General features: G+C 34.5%; 1 protein-coding gene across 1 annotated transcript; it reads left to right on the forward strand.

Moving 5' to 3' along the window:
- The first annotated feature begins 1855 nt into the window (after positions 1-1855).
- On the forward strand, positions 1856-11019 carry LOC125670631 (uncharacterized). The gene is made up of 4 exons (XM_048905919.2): positions 1856-2078; positions 4888-4995; positions 6446-6560; positions 10762-11019. Exons 1-4 carry the CDS (start codon positions 2059-2061, stop codon positions 10813-10815), a joined length of 297 nt encoding a protein of 98 aa, XP_048761876.1. The 5' UTR covers positions 1856-2058; the 3' UTR covers positions 10816-11019.

An 11019-nucleotide genomic window follows, 5' to 3' on the forward strand; every position in this document is an offset into this window, starting at 1 on the left:
GACAATAGATTGTCACTTTTAGTGTATAGAAATACATAAGGACAAATTATTGCAAGACAATAATCATTTAATTACCAAAATTCATGTGATATTCATACACATTCATGTGCCTGTTTTGGGGTTAAAAGATGTTTGAAATATTTAAATGCTGGTGTTATCACTGAAATATACATGTATGATATGGAGCAAATTTCATTTAATTCATTTTTTGGTATCAAAATGACAGCTAATGCCCCTTTAAGAATAACTATTTTCAATGCACATCATAATAACCTTGTTAAGCTTGAAAGAATATTGGCTATAAGGAATCTTGATCATAAATATTAAAAATATTTTTAATTTCTCTCAAGGAGTTCCTTATAAACAAGCATAAAATCATGATTATAGTACATTGACTCTTGTGTGTTTCAATCTGTTAGACTTTCCCATTTTATTGCATTTCTTGGAAGTTGTGTTAAAAGAATGGGTGGTCTTGAAAAAGGTTGTTGTAGTGAACAGCAAAGGTCAACTGCTATTCAACAGTCTGTATACCTAGTCACCAAGGGCAAGGATAGAGGTCATGTGGTTCTGCATTTCACAGGGCCAGTTAAGGGGCTAAAAGAATATAGTGTTAATGACAATTATTTCCATGAATAATGAGAGACATCTCCCATCTCTTGTTATAGTGTTCTTCTTTAAAGATTTTGTGGGAGATGTGAAAAACTTTATTTGATGCACAGACACCAAATTAAAAGTGGAGCTTGTTGATCCTAAGTGACATCCCTGCCATTATCTTCAATGCAGTCTTTCATGTGTCTTATAAAGGTTTGCAAACACTAGTTCTTGCATAATGCACAGACACGTGAAGTGGGTAGTGTACGTGTACAGATGTTGTGTACACACCACCACCCCTCCACTGTCTACAAAATATATACCTGTAGAACCAGTAATATCACCAGAATATGTTATTTCCCCACCGATCACCTTCATAAGTCATTATGAAGTCAGTTCTACATTCTATGAGCTCTGGTGAGATATTGATACATACCGTACCACTGGATCTAAAAGAAATCCATTTTACCACCGTCCCATTCCAATTTGATATCCTTTACTCTCATGCGCTTTAAATCAGAGACGGGATGCTTTTAACTTTGATAAAGTTGAATTTTCCATTATATTCACATGCATTGTAAATTATCATCCCTTGCGAATTATGATATACTGGCTGACACACACCCCCCACCCCCAACCCCTTACATTGCATGGTAGGATGAATCCGCCCCCTTCTTTACATATATGGTGTTGAAGTTTGGAATAGAGAACATCTGTTATGGATTTTTTGGACCCTTTTTTATTTTCGTTTGATTGTCAAGAATTTTAGACGATCGCGACTTATCCTCTGCTACCCCCCCCCCCTTTCAGAAAAAAAACCCATGCTATGTGTCTGTCTGATGCTCTTAAGATTTTTATGTGCAACAAAAATGGAAGTTCAGTAAAATTTCTGGCAACTTTCTTGCATATTGTATTGAAAAAAAAATTGATTTATAGTCAATGTTAGCTCTAAAATAATATATGTCTCTGATAAAAAGCCTACCAAAAATACCGTGTAATTTCATTCCAAATGTACCTAGCCAAATTTGTCATGTAATTGGGTATGTAAGGTATTTTATATCTATTAGAAAATATTTTATTAAGATTAATTTTTCGAATTTGAATATGCCGTATTATACGCCAACAATTATTCCGGAAATATATTATCTATTGGTGACGTTTCACCCAAGTAAGTATAATCTCGCGAGAATACCGCTTGTTTTCATTTGCCCGTGTAGCACATTCGCGAATAGTGAGATTCATCTATGTCGAGTGCGAGAGACATTCGAGGAGTTCCGATTGCCACAACAAAGTGTAGCCTGGTTCCCGAGGCCTTCCGATGTGCAAGTGCTTGCGTAGCGCGCCCTCTGGTGAGAGAATGCTCCCTTTACGTGACATTGTTTTCTGATCGGGATCGATCTGTATTAAATTACTTTTCAAAGTCGCCATCCGACCTCCATTCTCCATTCCTGGTTTCACATCGAAAAGATGGCAAAATTAGTAAAAGAGTAAGTAAGGAGTAGATTTGTAGCAAATTTCTTTCATTAAACATCAGTTACATTTTTTAGGATAACAGAAATAATATGCTTAGGGCGAGCGCAGCCACGTATATGAGCGGATCCAATTGAGACTATCACTGACTATGGTTGGATTAAATTCAACATCAGAACATGGCTATTTTACAACTAGATGTTCATATAGATAGGCAAATATATTTATTTTCTACGAAGTCCTTGGGTGGGGGTTCGGATTCTCCATTTGTCTCTACATGCGTGCCTAACATAGCTCTAACAGTGGAATTAAGATGTACTGTAGTGTGATATAAAAGAAAACGGGGAAAATCTGTAGTGTTATGAAAATCGCACATTTGGATATTAACAAATTGTCACATATCTATATGTAATGGGAAGGTGGTGATCATCCTGAAAATTTATCTAATAAACCTTGTGCACAGAGTGTTACAATGACATATTTCAATTGATCATTGAATATTCCAGCATTCAAATAATAGATCTAGTAAATAAATTTCTACATGTTTAACCCCCTCCTTTTATGTTTTTATGATAGGTTGAAATCTCTTAATTAAATTAGAATTAATCCAAGATGATCATGATCATATGATGTCAGATGTTTTCATAGAAAATTTACAATAAGTATTCAATATGACTGTGTGACCATTGAGACAAGCGAAGACACACAATATCTTGCATCCTGACTTTATGCCTTTAATGGGGGAAATGTAACACAGTCGATGAAAGCAGTGCACTATGATGTCATATTAGCTGCAATTTTCTTCTTATTTTCTTTCAAACTAATCAATAACAAAACGTACAAAGGTATGAGAAAGCTTGTCTGGAATTAAAAAATGTTTTTGGTACTTTCCAAACAATTTTTTTGTTTTATCTACGGGATTGTCCTTGAAGTATACTGCAGTGACTACAACATTTTTCCAGAAGCATTATGAGTATTGCTCATCATTTTTCAGCTGCGTAATCATTGGAGCGAGTTCATCGCATCGCCTTTGCTCGCTATAATGAGTTTAATGTGGATTTTATGTGATTGCATGCTAAATTCACACTTCAACTCCCAATTTAGATCTGGCACTGCTTCAGGTGTATTGTGAGATAGAATAGGTATTACTGGACTCAGTAACTGTGGCTAGCAATGATGGTGATATTACAAATAGTGATATATGTTTGCAGTGATTTTTCAAAAGGGTCCTGTGGCTCTCGAATTGGGAAAAATTGTCAACATTTTGATCAAATTGGGGAAACCTAGACATTATTGTAAATATATCATATCAAACAAGGAATCGAACACAAATTGATGTCATTCTTCTTTTATTTTACATATTTAACTTTCTTTTCTTTAAAGACCCATCTCATGACCGTACGGTCAGTGAAAATGTAGGCGGAGCCTAATCTAAACAGATGTTATTTACCTGGAGTGGCCAGGGTCTACCAAGGTGTTAATTGCTATATCCCATGGCACTCAAAGAAATACACAGAGGCAGAACATGGTAGAAATCTACCTGTCCCTGCTTTTTTATAGTTCTGATATACACAGGACCTGTCTCAGTGACCTCTGCAGAGTTTCTGTGGTCATAGTGTTTGAATAATGGTTGTATTCCTAAGGGTAGCTGAAACACATTCTACACCCACCCCTCTTTTTCTCTCTCTGTCATTGACTCAATGAATAATTTCTGTTATAAATATAGAGGTATCATAAATTGATGACATAAATCATTTCAATAGGTTACAAGTTTTAAAACTTATTCTGTTAATTATTGTTTGATTTCTGATTGTGTAATTTGTAATACATGTACAGGTATATAGAGGGGGGGAATTACAATTATATTGAAATTGCATTGTGCAGGGGCCTTTTTAAAAACAATTGAATTACAAGAAAATAGCAGTTGCTGACAGGTAATTTGCTATCAAAACTCAGGTATACTGGGCTTCCTCAAGATCTAAAGAATGCCTGTAGATACTGGCTGTTATTGTTATCAAAACACCTTTCTGGGGTAGCCCCAGACCACAGTGTCTGCAGATGTCACTCCACCTGAGATCTATTGTTAAATGTTTGATTGGCAGGCAGCTTACAATTTGGGGGTGGCAACTTAAAATTGGGTCTTTAAGCTCTTAAAATATTTGACTATTTTTTCTAAATCATCTTAGACTAGAATTGATGCATCTTTGTCATGTCATACACAAACTATTCACATTTAACTTATTTTTTAACAAATACGTTTTTGGGCAGTTTTTATTACTGGGAAAAGTGCATGTTAAATTGGGAAAAAATTTGTAATTTTTTTAGAGGGGAAAGGTCAGATTTGCGGACCTAAAATGGGTCGTAAGAAATCACTGGTTTGTGTATGCCAAACATTTACTATGCATTCACTCGACCAAATTTACAGGAGCAGAAAATTTGCTCATGCGAATGTACAGATTCTGAGATTCCCTTTATAAACAATGCTTTATCTTAGAAACAGTATATATATATATATCATTTTCAGTTAATTCCGAAATTTTGTGAAATACAATCGCAACTTGGCTAAATCTGCTATGAATATAAATGTTTACTGCAGTGCAATACTGTAGGTCTCTTGGAAAATACTGGGACAGTCTTTGCTTGAGATTTCAGTAAAGAACTAATTCCTTTAAATTTTAAAGTCCTCAGAGTAACTTCTAGGGAGTAGGATAAATTTTCATTCATTGACAATATATACACACTTTCAAAACCAGACCAAAATATTTACAGCTATATTTGTACGTACATTTATATTACATGGTTTTTTTTTCCTGGTATTCTTTTCAGATTATCTGGTATATATCCTGAACATACAAGCAAGAATGATGAAAAAGCTGAAAAAATATTGTCTACAGCCAAGTTTGATGCCAGATTTCAACTCTGCAACCAGGACAAGTATGATCTGATATGAACAATCTAGGGCTGTGCGGTGCACCGAAAATTTCGGTGCACCGCGATTCATACCATTCGATTCGATGCACCGATTACAAATTTTGGATTTCGGTTCGGTTCGGTTTAGATTTTACTTACACCAAAACAACAAATATGGCGTCCGCGTGATGTTGAAAACATGTGGATTTTTATGCAACAGAGATTTAAATCACTACTGTGTTGAGAGTTAGCATTTTCACCACTCATATACCAACAGAATATGGTCCGTAAGATCATTGCAGTTTATCTTTACATGACATATAGCATTTCTGTCAGTGGTGGAATGAAATCAACATCGTAGGTAATGAAACAGATTTGACAGTTAATATTCATGAGAGAAGGAAATCAATAAAGGAGAGATTTTCAAAGACTCTCAATTGATAGAATTATTGAATTTTTGCATATCAATGAAAACAATATCATATACATTTTAGATTCACTATAGATTTGTTTAATAATTCAAAACTTATGTAGCACATTAATATAACAAATTTTGATAGACTGTCAGTGTTTTCTTTTTTCTATCAAAGTTATAAAATGTCATTATGAATAGATATGATGTTTACAAATGATGACATATAGTTATATAACTTGAATAAAATCAAATCAAATATGCTACTCATTAAAATTGTTCATATTTGTGGTGTCATTAGATAAATTGGACCTAACATGAACCGAATCGAAAATAACCGAACCGTGCTGTTCTGAATCGAAACGAAACCAAATCGAGCTAACCCTGAATCGTCCCAGCCCTAGAACATTCAGTACTAAGTTCAATTGTTAATTTCGTTTCTTTTAAAGCCAAAGCCATATTTCAAGCTTTAAGTAGCTCATTTGAAGACTGATAATTTAAAGCACATTTGTAGCAGCTGAAATATGATTTAATCAAATAGTTTAATACACAGTAACATGTATTATTATTCTACTGCAAAGCATAGGGCTCCCCATTCATTATGGTGTAATGAACAATGATTGAAAAAAAAAAGTGATTCATATGATTATTGGTCCATGGGGATCCTGGTTAGAATAAGTCCTCAGTACCCCCTTGCTTGTCGTAAGAGGCGACTAAATGGGGCGGTCCTTTGGATGAGACCGCAAAAACCGAAGTTCCGTGTCTCAGCAGGTGTGGCACGCTAAAGATCCTTCCTTGCTCAAAGGCCATAAGCGCCGAGCATGGGCGTAAATTTTGCAGCCCTTCACCAGCAATGATTACATACATGTCCACATATGTGAAAGATTCTTGAGTGGGACATTAAACAATATACAATCAATCAATTATATGATTATTACTTAGCTAAATGACAATAGAGAGTGAAAATTTAACTCACCTGTAGATTTCCTGTTTTTTGTCCTTTAAATGAAATTTTATTCCTTCACATTGGATTTCGGTAACAAGGCCACCTTTATTCTACAGGCTATGCTGGCAGAACTATGTAGATTATTATAGATGTATAAAGAAGAAGGGTGAGGACTATGAACCATGCAACTGGTTCAAGAAACAGTATAGGTCCATCTGCCCCACATTCTGGGTGAGTAGAGTTTTAGGCTAATAAGGTTGGTCATTTAGGTACACTTGGTATTATACAACAGTAAAACTCTGATATAGCGAATTTCTGCGTTCACTCTGTAAAAATTTGCTATAAGCGTAATTCGCTATACGTTTATAGCGAATTCATAATTAAGATAAAACAAATTTGTTATAAAACTGATAAGAGAGCAGCAATCGATATACTTGAGTTTGTATTTTCTCTAAGAGAAATTAAGCCTATGTATTTTCGAGAAGAAATATCTTTATACAAGATATATACACACTGATTTATATATAATTAATCTTGAGGGATTATTAAGTCACGCAAGAACATGTCGAAAGAAAAATATCAACAAAATTATGTGCAATACATACAAACAGTCTATCGCAGTTGTCATTTACTTGTTGCTTTACACAAATAAACGAGTGTACGATAAAATAAATGCAATCAAACTTCAAATTTAATTAACAAGAATAATAAAACAATACCGACAATATATTTGCTAAATGTATGTTTAAGGTGACTCCATACTTGCAGTTTTATCTGATACAAGTTTGAAAAGTGTATTTATTTCCATTCATTAGAGTTAAAACTAACAAATTATCGAATAAAATACATAGGTCATCACACTTTTTAAGATGAGAGACGTACATAAACAGAATCATATATCACTGTCAGAAAATTGCTGTTTTCCTTAAACAACGTTATCAAATTTTCATAAAAACTGGTTATGACAATATAGTAACATTCATAACAATTTCATGAAACTATATCTTCACAAAAATATACAAAATGTCTGTAAAACATAAAGGAAATCTATCACATAATAAACTTGATAAAGAAATCAATAGAAACAGAGTTATTGCCCTTGGATTCAATATTTTGACATGTATCATTGATTATTCCTCTATAACTTAGACTTTTGAAATAGTTTATTTCTAACAAGATTTTTTACAATAAGTATCGGAAAATACAACAACAAAATTTATGTTCCTATCATGCATAAATCTAAATAAATAATTGATTTTGCAAAATCTGATGACATCACAGGTGGGTGGAATTACTTTAAGTATTGTTTTGCGTTAACACTCTTTTGAAAAAATATAAACAGAAATTTCGTTATAAGCGATTGTTAAAAATTTATAATGAGAAAAAATCGTTATAAAAGGTGATTTTTACGTTCATTTTTAATTCAAGGGGAGTATGGATTTACTTCGTTATATCCGTAATATATGCGTGTTCGTTATAGACGTAGATTTTTCTAAAGAACAAATAAAGAATTTGCCCAGGAAATCTCTTTCACTTCGCTATAGTCGTAATTTCGCTATATCCGTGTTCGCTATATTCGAGTTTTACTGTATTAAGTCATTGTTTATACAATCTAGTATATAATACATGTATATTGTAGTGGTAAGTCAAGTTCGATCACTGGCGGCCAGTTAGCTCGATTGGTAGAGCACCTGACTAGAGATTAAAGGGGCCAGGGTTCGAATCCTGGTTGGTCCGTTGCATATTCTCCCTTCCTGTTACGATATATATACATATAATATGACTCTAATCTGCTAGTTATTCCTGTATATATATTAGCAGTCATATTTTGTATGTCTAGGCCTAGGTAAACCAATAGAAAAAAATGTGTGTACGACTGACTGACCTAAATTTATACCTCGACCGTATCATTTTTTTTTCTCCGGCTATTTCTAACCTTTCAAATGCAATCTGGAATTGTATTTCCCAATTGTCTACTATTTTCACTTTTTACATGATGGGCGATCCTAATGGTGACTATTGACTAACAAAAGCATAGTTATTGGTATTGCCACAAACTATAGCCGTCCTAGTGGGACTATTAAATCGTCCCTGCGGGGGTCATTTAATTGTCCCATTATGATAGTTCTAGTTTGTGGCTCATCAATATGGGGTACTTTTGAAATATTGTATTGCTGAAGACCAGAAAGACATCATCTTCAACATTATTCATTTGAAAATTAAATTTACAGGATACGCTAAATTCTTTTAACTCGATATCTATCACTAATCATGGTGTATTTTTGAGTGTACACATTTTCAGGGAGGAAATCTATTTAAACTAGTTTCTGAACAAAATCATCCACAGACAGATGGACTGACAGACAGACAAATGAACTGATGATTCCATTATACCCTCTCCTAAACTAATGCAGTAGTCTCTGTGAGAGAACAGATCAATACAAAATCAAAAAGAAAATGACTAAGTCAATAAAGTTGAGAAAATATCCATCACATTCTTGAATGTTCAAGAATCTCAATAAAAGTGACAGGTGTACAACTTCATTCCATACATAATATATACACAAAGTTTGAATCAAATCTGTTCATTAGTTTTCAAGATATACTCTGAATACTCTATGACAACAGCGCCTCAAAATGGAAAAAAAATATCCACAACTTCCTTGAATGTAAAAAAACAGGTGCTCAACTATCCTTTATATAATACAGTATATACAGTTTTTAGCTCACCTGAACCGAAGGTTCAAGTGAGCTTTTCTGATCGCTTTTTGTCCGTCGTCTGTCTGTTAAACTTTTCACATTTTCGACTTCTTCTCCAGAACCACTCGGCCAATTTCAACCAAACATGGCCAAAAGCATCCTTGGGTGAAGGGCTTTCAAGTTTGTTCAAATGAAGGGCCATGTCCCTTTCAAAGGGTAGATAATCACAAAAATGTAAAAATAGGGTGGGGTCATTTAAAAATCTTCTTCTCAAGAACCACTGGGCCAGAAGAGCTGAAATTTCCCTGAAAGCTTCCTGGCATATTGCAGATTCAAGTTTGTTCAAATCATGGCCCCCGGTGGTAGGATGGGGCCACAAGGGGGGATAAAAGTTTTACATACAAATATATAGGGACAAACTTTAAAAATCTTCTTCTCAAGAACCACTAAGCCAGAAAAGCTGATATTTACATGAAAGCTTCCTGACATAAAGCAGATTCAAGTTTGTTCAAATCATGGACCTCGGGTTGGATGGGGCCACAATAAGGGATCAAAGTTTTACATACAAATATATAGGAAAAATCTTTAAAAATCTTCTTCTCAAGAACCACTAAGTCAGAAAAGCTGATTTTTACATGAAAACTTTCTGACATAGTGCAGCTTCAAGTTTGTTCAAATCATGGCCCCCGGGGATAGGATGGGGCCCCAAAGTTTTACACACAAATATATAGGGAAAAACTTTAAAAATCTTCTTCTCAAGAAACACTGAGCCAGAAAAGCTGATTTTTACATGAAAACTTTCTGACATAGTGCAGATTCAAGTTTGTTCAAATCATGGCCCCCGGGGGTAGGATGGGGCCACAAGGGGGGATCAAAGTTTTACATACAAATATATAGGGAAAAACTTTAAAAAAATCTTCTTCTCAAGAACCACTAAGCCAGAAAAGCTGAGATTTACATGAAAGCTTCCTGACATAATGCAGATTCAAGTTTGTTCAAATCATGGGCTCCGGGGGTTGGATGGGGCCACAATAGGGGATCAAAGTTTTACATACAAATATATAGGAAAAATCTTCTTCTCAAGAACTACTGAGCCAGAAAAGCTGATTTTTACATGAATACTTTCTGACATAATGCAGATTCAAGTTTGTTCAAATCATGGCCCCCTGGGGTAGGATGGGGCCACAAGGGGGGATCAAAGTTTTACATACAAATATATAGTTAAAATCTTTTTCTCAATAACCCCTGAGTCAGAAAAGCTGATATTTACAAGAAAACTTTCTGACATAATGCAGATTCAAGTTTGTTCAAATCATGGCCCCCGGGGGGTAGGATGGGGCCACAAGTGGAGGGGTCAAAGTTTTACATACAAATATAGGAAAAAGCTTTAAAAATCTTCTTCTCAAGAACCATTGGGCCAAAGAAGTTGACATTTACATGAAAGCTTTCTGACATAGTGTAGATTCAAGTTTGCAAAGGGTAGTTTGGGCCATAATAGGGACTAAGGTTTTACATGCAAATATATATGGAAAGTCTTCAGATATGGGCGAAGGTGACTCAGGTGAGCGATGTGGCCCATGGGCCTCTTGTTATCAAATCTGTTCATCAGTGTTGAAGATAGATGTTGACAGACAAGGTGCACATTCATGTATATCCATAGATTGATTGAAACCTGTGTGATACTTAACAAATGTACACACAATATCTGAAAAATGTGCTTTTTATTTTATAGACTGAGAGATGGGATGAAGCACGTGAAAATAATGCATTCCCAGCCAAGATATAAGTGGTACAATTAATAGTGACATTTAAATACAGTGTATTCCATCTCCATTCTCAAGGAATTCTGTGTGACCATTTTGTATCAGAAATGTTAAAAAGAGTTACTGAATATTGATTAAAACTTGATACAATTGAGCATTGAATGTGATTATAAAGTGTTATTGTACATGTAGAAGTGCAGCAAATACATGTAGTGTTGGAAATTGCA

Source organism: Ostrea edulis, chromosome 4 (genome assembly GCF_947568905.1).
Source record: "Ostrea edulis chromosome 4, xbOstEdul1.1, whole genome shotgun sequence".
Classification (NCBI taxonomy): domain Eukaryota; kingdom Metazoa; phylum Mollusca; class Bivalvia; order Ostreida; family Ostreidae; genus Ostrea; species Ostrea edulis.

Coding starts and splice junctions, on each gene's coding strand:
- LOC125670631 (XM_048905919.2), top strand. CDS start 2,059: ATGGCAAAATTAGTAAAAGA. Junction 2,079..4,887: donor ATGGCAAAATTAGTAAAAGA/GTAAGTAAGGAG, acceptor TATTCTTTTCAG/ATTATCTGGTATATATCCTG. Junction 6,561..10,761: donor CCATCTGCCCCACATTCTGG/GTGAGTAGAGTT, acceptor TTTATTTTATAG/ACTGAGAGATGGGATGAAGC.